This window comes from Narcine bancroftii, chromosome 3 (genome assembly GCF_036971445.1).
Source record: "Narcine bancroftii isolate sNarBan1 chromosome 3, sNarBan1.hap1, whole genome shotgun sequence".
NCBI lineage: Eukaryota > Metazoa > Chordata > Chondrichthyes > Torpediniformes > Narcinidae > Narcine > Narcine bancroftii.
The window spans coordinates 298,880,473-298,905,127 of NC_091471.1; the positions used below are offsets into that span (position 1 = coordinate 298,880,473).

The 24,655-nt window shown below is 37.4% G+C and overlaps 1 protein-coding gene across 1 annotated transcript in view; it reads left to right on the forward strand.

The window, feature by feature from the left end:
- Positions 1-24,655, forward strand: part of LOC138756847 (serine-rich adhesin for platelets-like) — a 45,588-nt gene that overhangs the window by 17,908 nt on the left and 3,025 nt on the right. The window contains exons 14-60 of the mRNA XM_069923238.1: positions 188-343; positions 609-755; positions 1,024-1,179; positions 1,446-1,592; positions 1,860-2,015; positions 2,282-2,428; positions 2,696-2,851; positions 3,117-3,263; positions 3,526-3,681; positions 3,947-4,093; positions 4,362-4,517; positions 4,783-4,929; positions 5,197-5,352; positions 5,619-5,765; positions 6,033-6,188; positions 6,454-6,600; positions 9,310-9,465; positions 9,731-9,877; positions 10,146-10,301; positions 10,566-10,712; positions 10,979-11,134; positions 11,400-11,546; positions 11,815-11,970; positions 12,237-12,383; positions 12,650-12,790; positions 13,056-13,202; positions 13,471-13,626; positions 13,892-14,038; positions 14,306-14,461; positions 14,728-14,874; positions 15,142-15,297; positions 15,563-15,709; positions 15,977-16,132; positions 16,398-16,544; positions 16,811-16,966; positions 17,232-17,378; positions 17,647-17,802; positions 18,069-18,215; positions 18,483-18,638; positions 18,904-19,050; positions 21,759-21,914; positions 22,180-22,326; positions 22,595-22,750; positions 23,015-23,161; positions 23,428-23,583; positions 23,849-23,995; positions 24,264-24,419. Of these exons, the coding sequence (XP_069779339.1) occupies positions 188-343; positions 609-755; positions 1,024-1,179; positions 1,446-1,592; positions 1,860-2,015; positions 2,282-2,428; positions 2,696-2,851; positions 3,117-3,263; positions 3,526-3,681; positions 3,947-4,093; positions 4,362-4,517; positions 4,783-4,929; positions 5,197-5,352; positions 5,619-5,765; positions 6,033-6,188; positions 6,454-6,600; positions 9,310-9,465; positions 9,731-9,877; positions 10,146-10,301; positions 10,566-10,712; positions 10,979-11,134; positions 11,400-11,546; positions 11,815-11,970; positions 12,237-12,383; positions 12,650-12,790; positions 13,056-13,202; positions 13,471-13,626; positions 13,892-14,038; positions 14,306-14,461; positions 14,728-14,874; positions 15,142-15,297; positions 15,563-15,709; positions 15,977-16,132; positions 16,398-16,544; positions 16,811-16,966; positions 17,232-17,378; positions 17,647-17,802; positions 18,069-18,215; positions 18,483-18,638; positions 18,904-19,050; positions 21,759-21,914; positions 22,180-22,326; positions 22,595-22,750; positions 23,015-23,161; positions 23,428-23,583; positions 23,849-23,995; positions 24,264-24,419 (7,110 nt within the window). The remainder of the gene's footprint in view (positions 1-187; positions 344-608; positions 756-1,023; positions 1,180-1,445; positions 1,593-1,859; positions 2,016-2,281; positions 2,429-2,695; positions 2,852-3,116; positions 3,264-3,525; positions 3,682-3,946; positions 4,094-4,361; positions 4,518-4,782; positions 4,930-5,196; positions 5,353-5,618; positions 5,766-6,032; positions 6,189-6,453; positions 6,601-9,309; positions 9,466-9,730; positions 9,878-10,145; positions 10,302-10,565; positions 10,713-10,978; positions 11,135-11,399; positions 11,547-11,814; positions 11,971-12,236; positions 12,384-12,649; positions 12,791-13,055; positions 13,203-13,470; positions 13,627-13,891; positions 14,039-14,305; positions 14,462-14,727; positions 14,875-15,141; positions 15,298-15,562; positions 15,710-15,976; positions 16,133-16,397; positions 16,545-16,810; positions 16,967-17,231; positions 17,379-17,646; positions 17,803-18,068; positions 18,216-18,482; positions 18,639-18,903; positions 19,051-21,758; positions 21,915-22,179; positions 22,327-22,594; positions 22,751-23,014; positions 23,162-23,427; positions 23,584-23,848; positions 23,996-24,263; positions 24,420-24,655) is intronic.

The following is a 24,655-nucleotide window of genomic DNA, read 5'->3' on the forward strand; positions in this document are numbered from 1 at the left end:
TCAAGCAAGGAATATACTGAATTTCCAGATAATATCGCACAGGAAATGAAAAGGAAAATGAAGTACCAGGAAATATTGGTCATTCTTGAAACTCAGAAGATTACAAAACGTATAAACATGATATTATTGTATTTCAAAAGCACTCATTGCGTTAAACTTCTGTAATATGTCCCTTTCACACTTCCAGAAACAACTGGGACAACAAGTACAAAGGCAACTACTGTGGCCACCACAACATCTACAGAGACCACATCAGCGGCAGGATCGTCAACTTTAGGCAGTTCAAGTGCAATAACAACAGAAATTACATCAGCTTCAACATCGACACCAACTGCAAGTACGGGTAAGTCTACTAAAGAGGACAGACATAAATTCAGGTTCAGTTTGTCTGATAAATGTGAAATAATGTGGATGTTATCATCAAACAAGCATTTTCATGATTTTCCAGACAATATCACAACAGTCTTGAAAAAAGCGTAAAGTAGTGTGTAATATTGTTGATTGCTCATGAGCAGAAATGTTAGAGACATCTTATCATGTCAATTTATTTGTGGAAAAGGACTCCCAGTCTTTGAACTTTCTTAAACAATTCACTTTCACATTGACAGAAACATCTGGAACCACATCAAGTACAGAGGAGATGACTGTTGCCCCGTCAACCACTGAAGTGATCTCAGCTATGGCACAAACGTCAACTGCAGGCAGTTCAACTTCATTGACACCTGAAGTTACATCGACAACAACTGCAAGCACCGGTTAGTCTTCTTTAAAGAGGAAAAGACATAAATGTAGCGTATATTTCGCCAATATTTCTGAAATTATTTGGATATTATCATAAAGGAAGGAATTTAATGAATTTCCATATAATAATGCACAGGAATTGAAAAGAAAAATAAAGTACCACGAAATATTGGTCATTCTTCAAACTCAGAAGATTACAAAATGTATAAAAATGATATTATTGTCTGTCAAAAAGCACTCATGACTTTAAACTTCTGTAACATGTCCCTTGCAAACCTACAGAAACAACTGGGACAACAAGTACAGAGGCAACGACTGTGGCCACCACAACATCTACAGAGACCACATCAGCGGCAGGATCGTCAACTGTAGGCAGTTCAAGTTCAATAACAACAGAAATTACATCAGCTTCAACATCGACACCAACTGCAAGTACGGGTAAGTCTACTAAAGAGGAACAGACATAAGTTCAGGTTCAGTTTGTCTGATAAATGTGAAATAATGTGGATGTTATCATCAAACAAGCATTTTCATGATTTTCCAAAAAATCTCACAACAGCCTTGAAAAAAGCATAAAGTGGCGTGTAATATTGCTGATCACTCATGCGCAGAAATGTTAGAGACGTCTTATCATGTCAATTTATTTGTGGAAAAGGACTCCCAGTCTTTGAACTTTCTTAAACAATTCACTTTCACACTGACAGAAACATCTGGTACCACATCAAGTACAGAGGAGATGACTGTGGCCCCCTCAACAACTGAAGTGATCTCAACTACAGCGCAAACGTCAACTGCAGGCAGTCCAACTTCATTAACAACTGAAGTTACATCGACAACAACTGCAATCACCGGTTAGTCTTCTTTTAAGAGGAAACGAGATAAATGTAGCATATCTTTCACCAATAAACCTGAAATTATTTGGATATTATCATCAAGCAAGGAATATACTGAATTTCCAGATAATATCGCACAGGAAATGAAAAGAAAAATGAAGTACCAGGAAATATTGGTCATTCTTCAAACTCAGAAGATTACAAAACGTATAAACATGATATTATTGTATTTCAAAAGCACTCATGGCGTTAAATTTCTGTAACATGTCCCTTACACACTTCCAGAAACAACTGGGACAACAAGTACAGAGACAACGACTGTGGCCACCACAACATCTCCAGAGACCACATCAGCGGCAGGATCATCAACTTTAGACAGTTCAAGTGCAATAACAACAGAAATTACATCAGCTTCAACATCGACACCAACTGCAAGTACGGGTAAGTCTACTAAAGAGGAACAGACATAAGTTCAGGTTCAGTTTGTCTGATAAATGTGAAATAATGTGGATGTTATCATCAAACAAGCATTTTCATGATTTTCCAAAAAATATCACAACAGCCTTGAAAAAAGCATAAAGTGGCGTGTAATATTGCTGATCACTCATGCGCAGAAATGTTAGAGACGTCTTATCATGTCAATTTATTTGTGATAAAGGACTCCCAGTCTTTGAACTTTCTTAAACAATTCACTTTCACACTGACAGAAACATCTGGTACCACATCAAGTACAGAGGAGATGACTGTGGCCCCCTCAACAACTGAAGTGATCTCAACTACAGCGCAAACGTCAACTGCAGGCAGTCCAACTTCATTAACAACTGAAGTTACATCGACAACAACTGCAATCACCGGTTAGTCTTCTTTTAAGAGGAAACGAGATAAATGTAGCATATCTTTCACCAATAAACCTGAAATTATTTGGATATTATCATCAAGCAAGGAATATACTGAATTTCCAGATAATATCGCACAGGAAATGAAAAGAAAAATGAAGTACCAGGAAATATTGGTCATTCTTCAAACTCAGAAGATTACAAAACGTATAAACATGATATTATTGTATTTCAAAAGCACTCATGGCGTTAAATTTCTGTAACATGTCCCTTACACACTTCCAGAAACAACTGGGACAACAAGTACAGAGACAACGACTGTGGCCACCACAACATCTCCAGAGACCACATCAGCGGCAGGATCATCAACTTTAGACAGTTCAAGTGCAATAACAACAGAAATTACATCAGCTTCAACATCGACACCAACTGCAAGTACGGGTAAGTCTACTAAAGAGGACAGACATCAATTCAGGTTCAGTTTGTCTGATAAATGTGAAATAATGTGGATGTTATCATCAAACAAGCATTTTCATGATTTTCCAGACAATATCACAACAGTCATGAAAAAAGCGTAAAGTAGCGTGAAATATCGTTCATTGCTCATGCGCAGAAATGTTCGAGACGTCTTATCATGTCAATTTATTTGTGGAAAAGGACTCTCAGTCTTTGAACTTTCTTAAACAATTTACTTTCACACTTCCAGAAACATCTGGAACCACATCAAGTACAGAGGAGATGACTGTGGCCCCCTCAACAACTGAAGTGATCTCAACATCGGCACAAACGTCAACTGCAGGCAGTTCAAGTTCATTAACAACTGAAGTTACATCGACAACAACAGCAAGCACTGGTTAGTCTTCTTCAAAGAGGAAAACAGATAGCCTATCTTTCTCAAATAAATCTGAAATTATGTGGATGTTATCATCAAAAAAGGAATTTACTGAATTTCCAGATAATATCGCACAGGAATTGAAAAGAAAAATAAAGTACCAGGAAATATTGGTCATTCTTCAAACTCTGAAGATTACAAAATGTATAAAAATGATATTATCGTATGTCAAAAAGCACTCATGACTTTAAACTTCTGTAACATGTCCTTTTCACACTTCCAGAAACAACTGGGACAACAAGTACAGAGGCAACGACTGTGGCCACCACAACATCTACAGAGACCACATCAGCGGCAGGATCGTCAACTTTAGGCAGTTCAAGTGCAATAACAACAGAAATTACATCAGCTTCAACATCGACACCAACTGCAAGTACGGGTAAGTCTACTAAAGAGGACAGACATAAGTTCAGGTTCTGTTTGTCTGATAAATGTGAAATAATGTGGATGTTATCATCAAACAAGCATTTTCAAGATTTTCCAAAAAATATCACAACAGTCTTGAAAAAAGCATGAAGTGGCGTGTAATATTGTTGATTGCTCATGCGCAGAAATGTTCCAAATGTCTTTTCGTGTCAATTTATTTGTGGAAAAGGACTCCCAGTCTTTCAACTTTCTTAAAAAATTTACTTTCACACTTCCAGAAACATCTGGAACCACATCAAGTACAGAGGAGATGACTGTGGCCCCCTCAACAACTGAAGTGATCTCAACTACAGCGCAAACATCAACTGCAGGCAGTTCAACTTCATTAACACCTGAAGTTACATCGACAACAACTGCAATCACCGGTTAGTCTTCTTTTAAGAGGAAACGAGATAAATGTAGCGTATCTTTCGCCAATAAATCTGAAATTATTTGGATATTATCATCAAGCAAGGAATATACTGAATTTCCAGATAATATCGCACAGGAAATGAAAAGAAAAATAAAGTACCATGAAATATTGGTCATTCTTCAAACTCAAAAGATTACAAAATGTATAAAAATTATATTATTGTCTGTCAAAAAGCACTCATGACTTTAAACTTCTGTAAATTGTCCCTTGCAAACTTACAGAAACAACTGGGACAACAAGTACAGAGGCAACGACTATGGCCACCACAACATCTACAGAGACCACATCAGCGGCAGGATCGTCAACTTTAGGCAGTTCAAGTGCAATAACAACAGAAATTACATCAGCTTCAACATCGACACCAACTGCAAGTACGGGTAAGTCTACTAAAGAGGACAGACATAAATTCAGGTTCAGTTTGTCTGATAAATGTGAAATAATGTGGATGTTATCATCAAACAAGCATTTTCATGATTTTCCAGACAATATCACAACAGTCTTGAAAAAAGCGTAAAGTAGCGTGTAATATTGTTGATTTCTCATGAGCAGAAATGTTAGAGACATCTTATCATGTCAATTTATTTGTGGAAAAGGACTCCCAGTCTTTCAACTTTCTTAAACAATTCACTTTCACACTGACAGAAACATCTGGAACCACATCAAGTACAGAGGAGATGACTGTGGCCCCCTCAACAACTGAAGTGATCTCAACTACGGCACAAACGTCAACTGCAGGCAGTTCAACTTCATTAACAACTGAAGTTACATCGACAACAACTGCAAGCACTGGTTAGTCTTCTTCAAAGAGGAAAAGCATAAATGTAGCGTATATTTCGCCGATATTTCTGAAATTATTTGGATATTATCATCAAGGAAGGAATTTAATGAATTTCCAGATAATAATGCACAGGAATTGAAAAGAAAAATAAAGTACCACGAAATATTGGTCATTCTTCAAACTCAGAAGATGACAAAATGTATAAAAATGATATTATTATCTGTCAAAAAGCATTCATGACTTTAAAATTCTGTAACATGTCCCTTGCAAACTTACAGAAACAACTGGGACAACAAGTACAGAGGCAACGACTGTGGCCACCACAACATCTACAGAGACCACATCAGCGGCAGGATCGTCAACTGTAGGCAGTTCAAGTTCAATAACAACAGAAATTACATCAGCTTCAACATCGACACCAACTGCAAGTACGGGTAAGTCTACTAAAGAGGAACAGACATATGTTCAGGTTCTGTTTGTCTGATAAATGTGAAATAATGTGGATGTTATCATCAAACAAGCATTTTCATGATTTTCCAAAAAATATCACAACAGCCTTGAAAAAAGCATAAAGTGGCATTTAATATTGTTGATTGCTCATGCGCAGAAATGTTCCAAATGTCTTTTCGTGTCAATTTATTTCTGGAAAAGGACTCCCAGTCTTTCAACTTTCTTAAAAAATTTACTTTCACACTTCCAGAAACATCTGGAACCACATCAAGTACAGAGGAGATGACTGTGGCCCCCTCAACAACTGAAGTTATCTCAACTATAGCGCAAACGTCAACTGCAGGCAGTTCAACTTCATTAACACCTGAGGTTACATCGACAACATCTGCAATCACCGGTTAGTCTTCTTTTAAGAGGAAACGAGATAAATGTAGCATATCTTTCACCAATAAACCTGAAATTATTTGGATATTATCATCAAGCAAGGAATATACTGAATTTCCAGATAATATCGCACAGGAAATGAAAAGAAAAATGAAGTACCAGGAAATATTGGTCATTCTTGAAACTCAGAAGATTACAAAACGTATAAACATGATATTATTGTATTTCAAAAGCATTCATGACTTTAAACTTCTGTAACATGTCCCTTTCACACTTCCAGAAACAACTGGGACAACAAGTACAGAGGCAACGACTGTGGCCACCACAACATCTACAGAGACCACATCAGCGGCAGGATCGTCAACTTTAGGCAGTTCAAGTGCAATAACAACAGAAATTACATCAGCTTCAACATCGACACCAACTGCAAGTACGGGTAAGTCTACTAAAGAGGACAGACATAAATTCAGGTTCTGTTTGTCTGATAAATGTGAAATAATGTGGATGTTATCATCAAACAAGCATTTTCATGATTTTCCAGACAATATCACAACAGTCTTGAAAAAAGCATAATGTGGCGTGTAATATTCTTGATTGCTCATGCGCAGAAATGTTCCAAATGTCTTTTCGTGTCAATTTATTTGTGGAAAAGGACTCCCAGTCTTTCAACTTTCTTAAAAAATTTACTTTCACACTTCCAGAAACATCTGGAACCACATCAAGTACAGATGAGATGACTGTGGCCCCCTCAACAACTGAAGTGATCTCAACTACAGCGCAAACGTCAACTGCAGGCAGTTCAACTTCATTAACACCTGAGGTTACATCGACAACAACTGCAATCACCGGTTAGTCTTCTTTTAAGAGGAAACGAGATAAATGTAGCATATCTTTCACCAATAAACCTGAAATTATTTGGATATTATCATCAAGCAAGGAATATACTGAATTTCCAGATAATATCGCACAGGAAATGAAAAGGAAAATGAAGTACCAGGAAATATTGGTCATTCTTGAAACTCAGAAGATTACAAAACGTATAAACATGATATTATTGGGAGGAGTCACGCGATGGAGTAGTGGCCGGACGGTGAACTCCAGCCCTCTCCAGAAAAGTCGGGAAAAACAAGAGAAAACACAAAGGCACAGAAATAAAAGTTACAGAAAAGTGAGTATAAAGGTGGAAAGAAGATGGCGACAAAAAAAGAAAAGTCGAAAGCAACGGTAAGAAGAGAGGAAGAGAAGACAAAGGAGGAAAAAGGTGAAGGCCTTACCTGTCCGAAGAGGCCCGCTGCGGAGAGAGAAACCCGCTCCCTCAGGTCGGTAAATAATGGACTACAAAAATGGCTCGCAGAGCCGAACAAAAGTGCGCAAACGCGCATGCGCGAAGTTTCGCGCATGCGCGATGCGAATGAAAAAAAACACACCGACGGGAGGGGGGACCAGCTGGGGAGTCGATCTCCACAGCCGGCAACGACAGCTGCAGAACACCTGCAGCAAGAAGAGACCACAGAAGACAATAGAAACAAGATAGAAGAGGAGGAAAGGGCAACAAAGAAACAACAGATGGTCAACTCAGAGGAAGAAGAAGAGGAAGAGTATGGTGAAATAGAAGAAGAAAAGAGAGGCAAGGTAAAGGATATACTTGCTCTTATTAGAGGATACATGGAATCATTTAAAGAATGGCAAACACAGGAATTTAAGGATTTAAGAAAAAGAATAAACAACACAGAGGAGAAAATAATTAAAATGGAGATGACCTTAACAGAAATGGGAAAAAAAATGGACAAGATGGAAGAGCGGGCAGTAGCAGCAGAAATGGAGGTAGAAGACTTAAAAAAGAAATTGGAGAAATCTAATAAAAAAACTAAAGAGACACAAGAACTACTAGCTCAAAAAATAGATACAATGGAAAACCATAACAGAAGAAATAACATAAAGATAGTGGGCCTTAAGGAAGATGAAGAAGGCAAGAATATGAGGGAGTTTATAAAAGAGTGGATCCCTAAGACCCTAGGATGTCCAGAACTACAGCATGAAATGGAAATAGAAAGGGCACATAGAGTATTGGCCTCTAAACCACAACCACAACAAAAACCAAGATCTATTGTAGTAAAATTCCTAAGATATACTACAAGAGAAAAGGTACTGGAGAAGACAATGGAAAAAGTAAGAGAGGGCAACAAACCACTGGAGTATAAAGGGCAAAAAATCTTCATTTATCCAGATATAAGTTTTGAACTCCTAAAGAAGAGAAAAGAGTTCAATACAGCAAAGGCGATTTTATGGAAGAAAGGGTATAAATTTATACTAAAGCATCCAGCGGTATTGAAAATATTTATTCCAGGACAGCAAAACAGACTATTCTCGGATCCAGAAGAAGCACGAAAATTTGCAGAACAATTACAAAAATAGACTGAGGGAGGAAGACGGGTAATGAGAGTTAAAATGATCACGACTGATATGTATGTGGGTAAAGACAAAAATAGACTGAGGGAAGAAGACGGGTAATGAGAGTAAAAATGATCACGATTGATATGTATGCAGGTAAAGAGGTATAAGAGTGAATAGAGACAATGAGCATACATGAATGTATCTGTACTTAGAGGAAAATATAGATAGTATAGACAAGAATTAATAAGGGAAGGTAATGGAATAGAGAGAATAAGGAGGGAATTAAAAGAGGGACCTTTGTGACATATGAAAAGTGAAATCTTTTCTGGGGGAGGCGGGGTGGGGGGAAATAGCGGTCACTGCACAATCAGTTGACGCTTGCGAGTGGATTCGCAAATCCAAATGGAGAGGGGAGATGTGGTTGTCCGACAAGGGATAAAGGACAACTCAGGAGGTGAAGGGGAGATTGGGGATAAATAAGATAGAAATAGGAGAATAAGGAAAATGTTAGATGTTGTAGGAATGTTGTCTTATGAAGAGTTGAAAATAAGAAAACAGAAATGGAAAAGGAGGAAAGGTAATGATGGAAAAACGGAAAGAGAAGATAAACAAAATATAAAAGGGCTACGCTGAACTATATGTCTTTAAATATTAATGGAATACATAACCAAATTAAAAGGAAGAAACTACCAAATTTAAATGAATAAATGTATTCCATTAGAAAAAAAAATAACATATTGGTTAAGAAATAATATTGAAATATTCGAACAAGTATAGGAGCCTTACATTAAATACAATAGCGAAAACCTACCGGGGACAAACATTACCTAAGTTGATAGAAGGAGAAGGAAAGAAAAGAATGGACTCAGTAGAATTTCTGGTGTAATTTTGTTGAATGACAACATTGTCTGACTGGATTAATGCAACCTAGATTGTATACCTAAAATGGATGAGAGGGGGGGGTGGGGGGGTGGTTTGGGAGGAAAGGGGGGGGGGGAGAAAAAGTCACTGTATATGTGTGAAAAGAAATAGTGTATATCATGGCTAATGTGATTTATGGTGTGAAAAATAAAAAAATTAAAAAAAAAAAAACATGATATTATTGTATTTCAAAAGCACTCATGGCGTTAAACTTCTGTAACATGTCCATTTCACACTTCCAGAAACAACTGGGACAACAAGTACAGAGGCAACGACTGTGGCCACCACAACATCTACAGAGACCACATCAGCGGCAGGATCGTCAACTTTAGGCAGTTCAAGTGCAATTACAACAGAAATTACATCAGCTTCAACATCGACACCAACTGCAAGTACGGGTAAGTCTACTAAAGAGGACAGACATAAATTCAGGTTCAGTTTGTCTGATAAATGTGAAATAATGTGGATGTTATCATCAAACAAGCATTTTCATGATTTTCCAGACAATATCACAACAGTCTTGAAAAAAGCGTAAAGTAGTGTGTAATATTGTTGATTGCACATGAGCAGAAATGTTAGAGACATCTTATCATGTCAATTTATTTGTGGAAAAGGACTCCCAGTCTTTGAACTTTCTTAAACAATTCACTTTCACATTGACAGAAACATCTGGAACCACATCAAGTACAGAGGAGATGACTGTTGCCCCCTCAACCACTGAAGTGATCTCAGCTATGGCACAAACGTCAACTGCAGGCAGTTCAACTTCATTAACACCTGAAGTTACATCGACAACAACTGCAATCACCGGTTAGTCTTCTTTAAAGAGGAAAAGACATAAATGTAGCGTATATTTCGCCAATATATCTGAAATCATTTGGATATTATCATTAAGGAAGGAATATACTGAATTTCCAGATAATATCGCACAGGAATTGAAAAGAAAAATAAAGTACCAGGAAATATTGGTCATTCTTCAAACTCTGAAGATTACAAAATGTATAAAAATGATATTATCGTATGTCAAAAAGCACTCATGACTTTAAACTTCTGTAACATGTCCCTTTCACACTTCCAGAAACAACTGGGACAACAAGTACAGAGGCAACAACTGTGGCCACCACAACATCTACAGAGACCACATCAGCGGCAGGATCGTCAACTTTAGGCAGTTCAAGTGCAATAACAACAGAAATTACATCAGCTTCAACATCGACACCAACTGCAAGTACGGGTAAGTCTACTAAAGAGGACAGACATAAATTCAGGTTCTGTTTGTCTGATAAATGTGAAATAATGTGAATGTTATCATCAATCAAGCATTTTATTATTTTCCAGACAATATCACAACAGTCTTGAAAAAAGCATAATGTGGCGTGTAATATTGTTGATTGCTCATGCGCAGAAATGTTCCAAATGTCTTTTCGTGTCAATTTATTTGTGGAAAAGGACTCCCAGTCTTTCAACTTTCTTAAAAAATTTACTTTCACACTTCCAGAAACATCTGGAACCACATCAAGTACAGAGGAGATGCCTGTGGCCCCCTCAACAACTGAAGTGATCTCAACTACAGCGCAAACGTCAACTGCAGGCAGTTCAACTTCATTAACACCTGAAGTTACATCGACAACAACTGCAATCACCGGTTAGTCTTCTTTTAAGAGGAAACGAGATAAATGTAGCATATCTTTCGCCAATAAATCTGAAATTATTTGGATATTATCATCAAGCAAGGAATATACTGAATTTCCAGATAATATCGCACAGGAAATGAAAAGGAAAATGAAGTACCAGGAAAAATTGGTCATTCTTGAAACTCAGAAGATTACAAAACGTATAAACATGATATTATTGTATTTCAAAAGCACTCATGGTGTTAAACGTCTGTAACATGTCTCTTTACACTTCCAGAAACAACTGGGACAACAAGTACAGAGGCAACGACTGTGGCCACCACAACATCTACAGAGACCACATCAGCGGCAGGATCGTCAACTTTAGGCAGTTCAAGTGCAATAACAACAGAAATTACATCAGCTTCAACATCGACACCAACTGCAAGTACGGGTAAGTCTACTAAAGAGGACAGACATAAATTCAGGTTCAGTTTGTCTGATAAATGTGAAATAATGTGGATGTTATCATCAAACAAGCAGTTTCATGATTTTCCAGACAATATCACAACAGTCTTGAAAAAAGCGTAAAGTAGTGTGTAATATTGTTGATTGCTCATGAGCAGAAATGTTAGAGACATCTTATCATGTCAATTTATTTGTGGAAAAGGACTCCCAGTCTTTGAACTTTCTTAAACAATTCACTTTCACATTGACAGAAACATCTGGAACCACATCAAGTACAGAGGAGATGACTGTTGCCCCCTCAACCACTGAAGTGATCTCAGCTATGGCACAAACGTCAACTGCAGGCAGTTCAACTTCATTGACACCTGAAGTTACATCGACAACAACTGCAAGCACCGGTTAGTCTTCTTTAAAGAGGAAAAGACATAAATGTAGCGTATATTTCGCCAATATTTCTGAAATTATTTGGATATTATCATCAAGGAAGGAATTTAATGAATTTCCATATAATAATGCACAGGAATTGAAAAGAAAAATAAAGTACCACGAAATATTGGTCATTCTTCAAACTCAGAAGATTACAAAATGTATAAAAATGATATTATTGTCTGTCAAAAAGCACTCATGACTTTAAACTTCTGTAACATGTCCCTTGCAAACCTACAGAAACAACTCGGACAACAAGTACAGAGGCAACGACTGTGGCCACCACAACATCTACAGAGACCACATCAGCGGCAGGATCGTCAACTGTAGGCAGTTCAAGTTCAATAACAACAGAAATTACATCAGCTTCAACATCGACACCAACTGCAAGTACGGGTAAGTCTACTAAAGAGGAACAGACATAAGTTCAGGTTCTGTTTGTCTGATAAATGTGAAATAATGTGGATGTTATCATCAAACAAGCATTTTCATGATTTTCCAAAAAATATCACAACAGCCTTGAAAAAAGCATAAAGTGGCATTTAATATTGTTGATTGCTCATGCGCAGAAATGTTCCAAATGTCTTTTCGTGTCAATTTATTTGTGGAAAAGGACTCCCAGTCTTTCAACTTTCTTAAAAAATTTACTTTCACACTTCCAGAAACATCTGGAACCACATCAAGTACAGATGAGATGACTGTGGCCCCCTCAACAACTGAAGTGATCTCAACTACGGCGCAAACGTCAACTGCAGGCAGTTCAACTTCATTGACACCTGAGGTTACATCGACAACAACTGCAATCACCGGTTAGTCTTCTTTTAAGAGGAAACGAGATAAATGTAGCATATCTTTCGCCAATAAATCTGAAATTATTTGGATATTATCAGCAAGCAAGGAATATACTGAATTTCCAGATAATATCGCACAGAAATGAAAAGAAAAATGAAGTACTAGGAAATATTGGTCATTCTTCAAACTCAGAAGATTTCAAAACATATAAACATGATATTATTGTATTTCAAAAGCACTCATGGTGTTAAACTTCTGTAACATGTCTCTTTCACACTTCCAGAAACAACTGGGACAACAAGTACAGAGGCAACGACTCTGGCCACCACAACATCAGCGGCAGGATCGTCAACTTTAGGCAGTTCAAGTGCAATAACAACAGAAATTACATCAGCTTCAACATCGACACCAACTGCAAGTACGGGTAAGTCTACTAAAGAGGACAGACATAAGTTCAGGTTCTGTTTGTCTGATAAATGTGAAATAATGTGGATGTTACCATCAAACAAGCATTTTCAAGATTTTCCAAAAAATATCACAACAGTCTTGAAAAAAGCATAAAGTGGCGTGTAATATTGTTGATTGCTCATGCGCAGAAATGTTCCAAATGTCTTTTCGTGTCAATTTATTTGTGGAAAAGGACTCCCAGTCTTTCAACTTTCTTAAAAAATTTACTTTGACACTTCCAGAAACATCTGGAACCACATCAAGTACAGAGGAGATGACTGTGGCCCCCTCAACAACTGAAGTGATCTCAACTACAGCGCAAACATCAACTGCAGGCAGTTCAACTTCATTAACACCTGAAGTTACATCGACAACAACTGCAATCACAGGTTAGTCTTCTTTTAAGAGGAAACGAGATAAATGTAGCGTATCTTTCGCCAATAAATCTGAAATTATTTGGATATTATCATCAAGCAAGGAATATACTGAATTTCCAGATAATATCGCAAAGGAAATGAAAAGAAAAATAAAGTACCATGAAATATTGGTCATTCTTCAAACTCAGAAGATTACAAAATGTATAAAAATTATATTATTGTCTGTCAAAAAGCACTCATGACTTTAAACTTCTGTAAATTGTCCCTTGCAAACTTACAGAAACAACTGGGACAACAAGTACAGAGGCAACGACTATGGCCACCACAACATCTACAGAGACCACATCAGCGGCAGGATCGTCAACTTTAGGCAGTTCAAGTGCAATAACAACAGAAATTACATCAGCTTCAACATCGACACCAACTGCAAGTACGGGTAAGTCTACTAAAGAGGACAGACATAAATTCAGGTTCAGTTTGTCTGATAAATGTGAAATAATGTGGATGTTATCATCAAACAAGCATTTTCATGATTTTCCAGACAATATCACAACAGTCTTGAAAAAAGCGTAAAGTAGCGTGTAATATTGTTGATTTCTCATGAGCAGAAATGTTAGAGACATCTTATCATGTCAATTTATTTGTGGAAAAGGACTCCCAGTCTTTGAACTTTCTTAAACAATTCACTTTCACACTGACAGAAACATCTGGAACCACATCAAGTACAGAGGAGATGACTGTGGCCCCCTCAACAACTGAAGTGATCTCAACTACGGCACAAACGTCAACTGCAGGCAGTTCAACTTCATTAACAACTGAAGTTACATCGACAACAACTGCAAGCACTGGTTAGTCTTCTTCAAAGAGGAAAAGCATAAATGTAGCGTATATTTCGCCGATATTTCTGAAATTATTTGGATATTATCATCAAGGAAGGAATTTAATGAATTTCCAGATAATAATGCACAGGAATTGAAAAGAAAAATAAAGTACCACGAAATATTGGTCATTCTTCAAACTCAGAAGATTACAAAATGTATAAAAATGATATTATTGTCTGTCAAAAAGCACTCATGACTTTAAAATTCTGTAACATGTCCCTTGCAAACTTACAGAAACAACTGGGACAACAAGTACAGAGGCAACGACTGTGGCCACCACAACATCTACAGAGACCACATCAGCGGCAGGATCGTCAACTTTAGGCAGTTCAAGTGCAATAACAACAGAAATTACATCAGCTTCAACATCGACACCAACTGCAAGTACGGGTACGTCTACTAAAGAGGAACAGACATAAATTCAGGTTCTGTTTGTCTGATAAATGTGAAATAATGTGGATGTTATCATCAAACAAGCATTTTCATGATTTTCCAAAAAATATCACAACAGTCTTGAAAAAAGCATAAAGTGGCGTGTAATATTGTTGATTGCTCATGCGCAGAAATGTTCCAAATGTCTTTTCGTGTCAATTTATTTCTGGAAAAGGACTCCCAGTCTTTGAACTTTCTTAAAAAATTTACTTTCACACTTCCAGAAACATCTGGAACCACATCAAGTACAGAGGAGATGACTGTGGCCCCCTCAACAACTGAAGTTATCTCAACTATAGCGCAAACGTCAACTGCAGGCAGTTCAACTTCATTAACACCTGAGGTTACATCGACAACATCTGCAATCACCGGTTAGTCTTCTTTTAAGAGGAAACGAGATAAATGTAGCATATCTTTCACCAATAAACCTGAAATTATTTGGATATTATCATCAAGCAAGGAATATACTGAATTTCCAGATAATATCGCACAGGAAATGAAAAGAAAAATGAAGTACCAGGAAATATTGGTCATTCTTGAAACTCAGAAGATTACAAAACGTATAAACATGATATTATTGTATTTCAAAAGCATTCATGACTTTAAACTTCTGTAACATGTCCCTTTCACACTTCCAGAAACAACTGGGACAACAAGTACAGAGGCAACGACTGTGGCCACCACAACATCTACAGAGACCACATCAGCGGCAGGATCGTCAACTTTAGGCAGTTCAAGTGCAATAACAACAGAAATTACATCAGCTTCAACATCGACACCAACTGCAAGTACGGGTAAGTCTACTAAAGAGGACAGACATAAATTCAGGTTCTGTTTGTCTGATAAATGTGAAATAATGTGGATGTTATCATCAAACAAGCATTTTCATGATTTTCCAGACAATATCACAACAGTCTTGAAAAAAGCATAATGTGGCGTGTAATATTCTTGATTGCTCATGCGCAGAAATGTTCCAAATGTCTTTTCGTGTCAATTTATTTGTGGAAAAGGACTCCCAGTCTTTCAACTTTCTTAAAAAATTTACTTTCACACTTCCAGAAACATCTGGAACCACATCAAGTACAGATGAGATGACTGTGGCCCCCTCAACAACTGAAGTGATCTCAACTACAGCGCAAACGTCAACTGCAGGCAGTTCAACTTCATTAACACCTGAGGTTACATCGACAACAACTGCAATCACCGGTTAGTCTTCTTTTAAGAGGAAACGAGATAAATGTAGCATATCTTTCACCAATAAACCTGAAATTATTTGGATATTATCATCAAGCAAGGAATATACTGAATTTCCAGATAATATCGCACAGGAAATGAAAAGGAAAATGAAGTACCAGGAAATATTGGTCATTCTTGAAACTCAGAAGATTACAAAACGTATAAACATGATATTATTGTATTTCAAAAGCACTCATGGCGTTAAACTTCTGTAACATGTCCCTTTCACACTTCCAGAAACAACTGGGACAACAAGTACAGAGGCAACGACTGTGGCCACCACAACATCTACAGAGACCACATCAGCGGCAGGATCGTCAACTTTAGGCAGTTCAAGTGCAATAACAACAGAAATTACATCAGCTTCAACATCGACACCAACTGCAAGTACGGGTAAGTCTACTAAAGAGGACAGACATAAATTCAGGTTCAGTTTGTCTGATAAATGTGAAATAATGTGGATGTTATCATCAAACAAGCATTTTCATGATTTTCCAGACAATATCACAACAGTCTTGAAAAAAGCGTAAAGTAGTGTGTAATATTGTTGATTGCACATGAGCAGAAATGTTCCAAATGTCTTTTCGTGTCAATTTATTTGTGGAAAAGGACTCCCAGTCTTTGAACTTTCTTAAACGATTCACTTTCACATTGACAGAAACATCTGGAACCACATCAAGTACAGAGGAGATGACTGTTGCCCCCTCAACCACTGAAGTGATCTCAGCTATGGCACAAACGTCAACTGCAGGCAGTTCAACTTCATTAACACCTGAAGTTACATCGACAACAACTGCAATCACCGGTTAGTCTTCTTTAAAGAGGAAAAGACATAAATGTAGCGTATATTTCGCCAATAAATCTGAAATTAATTGGATATTATCATCAAGCAAGGAATATACTGAATTTATAGATAATATCGCACAGGAAATGAAAAGAAAAATGAAATACCAGGAAATATTGGTCATTCTTGAAACTCAGAAGATTACAAAACGTATAAACATGATATTATTGTATTTGAAAAGCACTCATGGTGTTAAACGTCTGTAACATGTCTCTTTACACTTCCAGAAACAACTGGGACAACAAGTACAGAGGCAACGACTGTGGCCACCACAACATCTACAGAGACCACATCAGCGGCAGGATCGTCAACTTTAGGCAGTTCAAGTGCAATAACAACAGAAATTACATCAGCTTCAACATCGACACCAACTGCAAGTACGGGTAAGTCTACTAAAGAGGACAGACATAAATTCAGGTTCAGTTTGTCTGATAAATGTGAAATAATGTGGATGTTATCATCAAACAAGCAGTTTCATGATTTTCCAGACAATATCACAACAGTCTTGAAAAAAGCGTAAAGTAGTGTGTAATATTGTTGATTGCTCATGAGCAGAAATGTTAGAGACATCTTATCATGTCAATTTATTTGTGGAAAAGGACTCCCAGTCTTTGAACTTTCTTAAACAATTCACTTTCACATTGACAGAAACATCTGGAACCACATCAAGTACAGAGGAGATGACTGTTGCCCCCTCAACCACTGAAGTGATCTCAGCTATGGCACAAACGTCAACTGCAGGCAGTTCAACTTCATTGACACCTGAAGTTACATCGACAACAACTGCAAGCACCGGTTAGTCTTCTTTAAAGAGGAAAAGACATAAATGTAGCGTATATTTCGCCAATATTTCTGAAATTATTTGGATATTATCATCAAGGAAGGAATTTAATGAATTTCCATATAATAATGCACAGGAATTGAAAAGAAAAATAAAGTACCACGAAATATTGGTCATTCTTCAAACTCAGAAGATTACAAAATGTATAAAAATGATATTATTGTCTGTCAAAAAGCACTCATGACTTTAAACTTCTGTAACATGTCCCTTGCAAACCTACAGAAACAACTCGGACAACAAGTACAGAGGCAACGACTGTGGCCACCACAACATCTACAGAGACCACATCAGCGGCAGGATCGTCAACTGTAGGCAGTTCAAGTTCAATAACAACAGAAATTACATCAGCTTCAACATCGACACCAACTGCAAGTACGGGTAAGTCTACTAAAGAGGAACAGACATATGTTCAGGTTCTGTTTGTCTGATAAATGTGAAATAATGTGGATGTTATCATCAAACAAGCATTTTCATGATTTTCCAAAAAATATCACAACAGCCTTGAAAAAAGCATAAAGTGGCATTTAATATTGTTGATTGCTCATGCGCAGAAATGTTCCAAATGTCTTTTCGTGTCAATTTATTTCTGGAAAAGGACTCCCAGTCTTTCAACTTTCTTAAAAAATTTACTTTCACACTTCCAGAAACATCTGGAACCACATCAAGTACAGAGGAGATGACTGTGGCCCCCTCAACAACTGAAGTTATCTCAACTATAGCGCAAACGTCAACTGCAGGCAGTTCAACTTCATTAACACCTGAGGTTACATCGACAACATCTGCAATCACCGGTTAGTCTTCTTTTAAGAGGAAACGAGATAAATGTAGCATATCTTTCACCAATAAACCTGAAATTATTTGGATATTATCATCAAGCAAGGAATATACTGAATTTCCAGATAATATCGCACAGGAAATGAAAAGAAAAATGAAGTACCAGGAAATATTGGTCATTCTTGAAACTCAGAAGATTACAAAACGTATAAACATGATATTATTGTATTTCAAAAGCATTCATGACTTTAAACTTCTGTAACATGTCCCTTTCACACTTCCAGAAACAACTGGGACAACAAGTACAGAGGCAACGACTGTGGCCACCACAACATCTACAGAGACCACATCAGCGGCAGGATCGTCAACTTTAGGCAGTTCAAGTGCAATAACAACAGAAATTACATCAGCTTCAACATCGACACCAACTGCAAGTACGGGTAAGTCTACTAAAGAGGACAGACATAAATTCAGGTTCTGTTTGTCTGATAAATGTGAAATAATGTGGATGTTATCATCAAACAAGCATTTTCATGATTTTCCAGACAATATCACAACAGTCTTGAAAAAAGCATAATGTGGCGTGTAATATTCTTGATTGCTCATGCGCAGAAATGTTCCAAATGTCTTTTCGTGTCAATTTATTTGTGGAAAAGGACTCCCAGTCTTTCAACTTTCTTAAAAAATTTACTTTCACACTTCCAGAAACATCTGGAACCACATCAAGTACAGATGAGATGACTGTGGCCCCCTCAACAACTGAAGTGATCTCAACTACAGCGCAAACGTCAACTGCAGGCAGTTCAACTTCATTAACACCTGAGGTTACATCGACAACAACTGCAATCACCGGTTAGTCTTCTTTTAAGAGGAAACGAGATAAATGTAGCATATCTTTCACCAATAAACCTGAAATTATTTGGATATTATCATCAAGCAAGGAATATACTGAATTTCCAGATAATATCGCACAGGAAATGAAAAGGAAAATGAAGTACCAGGAAATATTGGTCATTCTTGAAACTCAGAAGATTACAAAACGTATAAACATGATATTATTGGGAGGAGTCACGCGATGGAGTAGTGGCCGGACGGTGAACTCCAGCCCTCTCCAGAAAAGTCGGGAAAAACAAGAGAAAACACAAAGGCACAGAAATAAAAGTTACAGAAAAGTGAGTATAAAGGTGGAAAGAAGATGGCGACAAAAAAAGAAAAGTCGAAAGCAACGGTAAGAAGAGAGGAAGAGAAGACAAAGGAGGAAAAAGGTGAAGGCCTTACCTGTCCGAAGAGGCCCGCTGCGGAGAGAGAAACCCGCTCCCTCAGGTCGGTAAATAATGGACTACAAAAATGGCTCGCAGAGCCGAACAAAAGTGCGCAAACGCGCATGCGCGAAGTTTCGCGCATGCGCGATGCGAATGAAAAAAAACACACCGACGGGAGGGGGGACCAGCTGGGGAGTCGATCTCCACAGCCGGCAACGACAGCTGCAGAACACCTGCAGCAAGAAGAGACCACAGAAGACAATAGAAACAAGATAGAAGAGGAGGAAAGGGCAACAAAGAAACAACAGATGGTCAACTCAGAGGAAGAAGAAGAGGAAGAGTATGGTGAAATAGAAGAAGAAAAGAGAGGCAAGGTAAAGGATATACTTGCTCTTATTAGAGGATACATGGAATCATTTAAAGAATGGCAAACACAGGAATTTAAGGATTTAAGAAAAAGAATAAACAACACAGAGGAGAAAATAATTAAAATGGAGATGACCTTAACAGAAATGGGAAAAAAAATGGACAAGATGGAAGAGCGGGCAGTAGCAGCAGAAATGGAGGTAGAAGACTTAAAAAAGAAATTGGAGAAATCTAATAAAAAAACTAAAGAGACACAAGAACTACTAGCTCAAAAAATAGATACAATGGAAAACCATAACAGAAGAAATAACATAAAGATAGTGGGCCTTAAGGAAGATGAAGAAGGCAAGAATATGAGGGAGTTTATAAAAGAGTGGATCCCTAAGACCCTAGGATGTCCAGAACTACAGCATGAAATGGAAATAGAAAGGGCACATAGAGTATTGGCCTCTAAACCACAACCACAACAAAAACCAAGATCTATTGTAGTAAAATTCCTAAGATATACTACAAGAGAAAAGGTACTGGAGAAGACAATGGAAAAAGTAAGAGAGGGCAACAAACCACTGGAGTATAAAGGGCAAAAAATCTTCATTTATCCAGATATAAGTTTTGAACTCCTAAAGAAGAGAAAAGAGTTCAATACAGCAAAGGCGATTTTATGGAAGAAAGGGTATAAATTTATACTAAAGCATCCAGCGGTATTGAAAATATTTATTCCAGGACAGCAAAACAGACTATTCTCGGATCCAGAAGAAGCACGAAAATTTGCAGAACAATTACAAAAATAGACTGAGGGAGGAAGACGGGTAATGAGAGTTAAAATGATCACGACTGATATGTATGTGGGTAAAGACAAAAATAGACTGAGGGAAGAAGACGGGTAATGAGAGTAAAAATGATCACGATTGATATGTATGCAGGTAAAGAGGTATAAGAGTGAATAGAGACAATGAGCATACATGAATGTATCTGTACTTAGAGGAAAATATAGATAGTATAGACAAGAATTAATAAGGGAAGGTAATGGAATAGAGAGAATAAGGAGGGAATTAAAAGAGGGACCTTTGTGACATATGAAAAGTGAAATCTTTTCTGGGGGAGGCGGGGTGGGGGGAAATAGCGGTCACTGCACAATCAGTTGACGCTTGCGAGTGGATTCGCAAATCCAAATGGAGAGGGGAGATGTGGTTGTCCGACAAGGGATAAAGGACAACTCAGGAGGTGAAGGGGAGATTGGGGATAAATAAGATAGAAATAGGAGAATAAGGAAAATGTTAGATGTTGTAGGAATGTTGTCTTATGAAGAGTTGAAAATAAGAAAACAGAAATGGAAAAGGAGGAAAGGTAATGATGGAAAAACGGAAAGAGAAGATAAACAAAATATAAAAGGGCTACGCTGAACTATATGTCTTTAAATATTAATGGAATACATAACCAAATTAAAAGGAAGAAACTACCAAATTTAAATGAATAAATGTATTCCATTAGAAAAAAAAATAACATATTGGTTAAGAAATAATATTGAAATATTCGAACAAGTATAGGAGCCTTACATTAAATACAATAGCGAAAACCTACCGGGGACAAACATTACCTAAGTTGATAGAAGGAGAAGGAAAGAAAAGAATGGACTCAGTAGAATTTCTGGTGTAATTTTGTTGAATGACAACATTGTCTGACTGGATTAATGCAACCTAGATTGTATACCTAAAATGGATGAGAGGGGGGGGTGGGGGGGTGGTTTGGGAGGAAAGGGGGGGGGAGAAAAAGTCACTGTATATGTGTGAAAAGAAATAGTGTATATCATGGCTAATGTGATTTATGGTGTGAAAAATAAAAAAATTAAAAAAAAAAAAAACATGATATTATTGTATTTCAAAAGCACTCATGGCGTTAAACTTCTGTAACATGTCCATTTCACACTTCCAGAAACAACTGGGACAACAAGTACAGAGGCAACGACTGTGGCCACCACAACATCTACAGAGACCACATCAGCGGCAGGATCGTCAACTTTAGGCAGTTCAAGTGCAATTACAACAGAAATTACATCAGCTTCAACATCGACACCAACTGCAAGTACGGGTAAGTCTACTAAAGAGGACAGACATAAATTCAGGTTCAGTTTGTCTGATAAATGTGAAATAATGTGGATGTTATCATCAAACAAGCATTTTCATGATTTTCCAGACAATATCACAACAGTCTTGAAAAAAGCGTAAAGTAGTGTGTAATATTGTTGATTGCACATGAGCAGAAATGTTAGAGACATCTTATCATGTCAATTTATTTGTGGAAAAGGACTCCCAGTCTTTGAACTTTCTTAAACAATTCACTTTCACATTGACAGAAACATCTGGAACCACATCAAGTACAGAGGAGATGACTGTTGCCCCCTCAACCACTGAAGTGATCTCAGCTATGGCACAAACGTCAACTGCAGGCAGTTCAACTTCATTAACACCTGAAGTTACATCGACAACAACTGCAATCACCGGTTAGTCTTCTTTAAAGAGGAAAAGACATAAATGTAGCGTATATTTCGCCAATATATCTGAAATTATTTGGATATTATCATTAAGGAAGGAATATACTGAATTTCCAGATAATATCGCACAGGAATTGAAAAGAAAAATAAAGTACCAGGAAATATTGGTCATTCTTCAAACTCTGAAGATTACAAAATGTATAAAAATGATATTATCGTATGTCAAAAAGCACTCATGACTTTAAACTTCTGTAACATGTCCCTTTCACACTTCCAGAAACAACTGGGACAACAAGTACAGAGGCAACAACTGTGGCCACCACAACATCTACAGAGACCACATCAGCGGCAGGATCGTCAACTTTAGGCAGTTCAAGTGCAATAACAACAGAAATTACATCAGCTTCAACATCGACACCAACTGCAAGTACGGGTAAGTCTACTAAAGAGGACAGACATAAATTCAGGTTCTGTTTGTCTGATAAATGTGAAATAATGTGAATGTTATCATCAATCAAGCATTTTATTATTTTCCAGACAATATCACAACAGTCTTGAAAAAAGCATAATGTGGCGTGTAATATTGTTGATTGCTCATGCGCAGAAATGTTCCAAATGTCTTTTCGTGTCAATTTATTTGTGGAAAAGGACTCCCAGTCTTTCAACTTTCTTAAAAAATTTACTTTCACACTTCCAGAAACATCTGGAACCACATCAAGTACAGAGGAGATGCCTGTGGCCCCCTCAACAACTGAAGTGATCTCAACTACAGCGCAAACGTCAACTGCAGGCAGTTCAACTTCATTAACACCTGAAGTTACATCGACAACAACTGCAATCACCGGTTAGTCTTCTTTTAAGAGGAAACGAGATAAATGTAGCATATCTTTCGCCAATAAATCTGAAATTATTTGGATATTATCATCAAGCAAGGAATATACTGAATTTCCAGATAATATCGCACAGGAAATGAAAAGGAAAATGAAGTACCAGGAAAAATTGGTCATTCTTGAAACTCAGAAGATTACAAAACGTATAAACATGATATTATTGTATTTCAAAAGCACTCATGGTGTTAAACGTCTGTAACATGTCTCTTTACACTTCCAGAAACAACTGGGACAACAAGTACAGAGGCAACGACTGTGGCCACCACAACATCTACAGAGACCACATCAGCGGCAGGATCGTCAACTTTAGGCAGTTCAAGTGCAATAACAACAGAAATTACATCAGCTTCAACATCGACACCAACTGCAAGTACGGGTAAGTCTACTAAAGAGGACAGACATAAATTCAGGTTCAGTTTGTCTGATAAATGTGAAATAATGTGGATGTTATCATCAAACAAGCAGTTTCATGATTTTCCAGACAATATCACAACAGTCTTGAAAAAAGCGTAAAGTAGTGTGTAATATTGTTGATTGCTCATGAGCAGAAATGTTAGAGACATCTTATCATGTCAATTTATTTGTGGAAAAGGACTCCCAGTCTTTGAACTTTCTTAAACAATTCACTTTCACATTGACAGAAACATCTGGAACCACATCAAGTACAGAGGAGATGACTGTGGCCCCCTCAACCACTGAAGTGATCTCAGCTATGGCACAAACGTCAACTGCAGGCAGTTCAACTTCATTGACACCTGAAGTTACATCGACAACAACTGCAAGCACCGGTTAGTCTTCTTTAAAGAGGAAAAGACATAAATGTAGCGTATATTTCGCCAATATTTCTGAAATTATTTGGATATTATCATCAAGGAAGGAATTTAATGAATTTCCATATAATAATGCACAGGAATTGAAAAGAAAAATAAAGTACCACGAAATATTGGTCATTCTTCAAACTCAGAAGATTACAAAATGTATAAAAATGATATTATTGTCTGTCAAAAAGCACTCATGACTTTAAACTTCTGTAACATGTCCCTTGCAAACCTACAGAAACAACTCGGACAACAAGTACAGAGGCAACGACTGTGGCCACCACAACATCTACAGAGACCACATCAGCGGCAGGATCGTCAACTGTAGGCAGTTCAAGTTCAATAACAACAGAAATTACATCAGCTTCAACATCGACACCAACTGCAAGTACGGGTAAGTCTACTAAAGAGGAACAGACATAAGTTCAGGTTCTGTTTGTCTGATAAATGTGAAATAATGTGGATGTTATCATCAAACAAGCATTTTCATGATTTTCCAAAAAATATCACAACAGCCTTGAAAAAAGCATAAAGTGGCATTTAATATTGTTGATTGCTCATGCGCAGAAATGTTCCAAATGTCTTTTCGTGTCAATTTATTTGTGGAAAAGGACTCCCAGTCTTTCAACT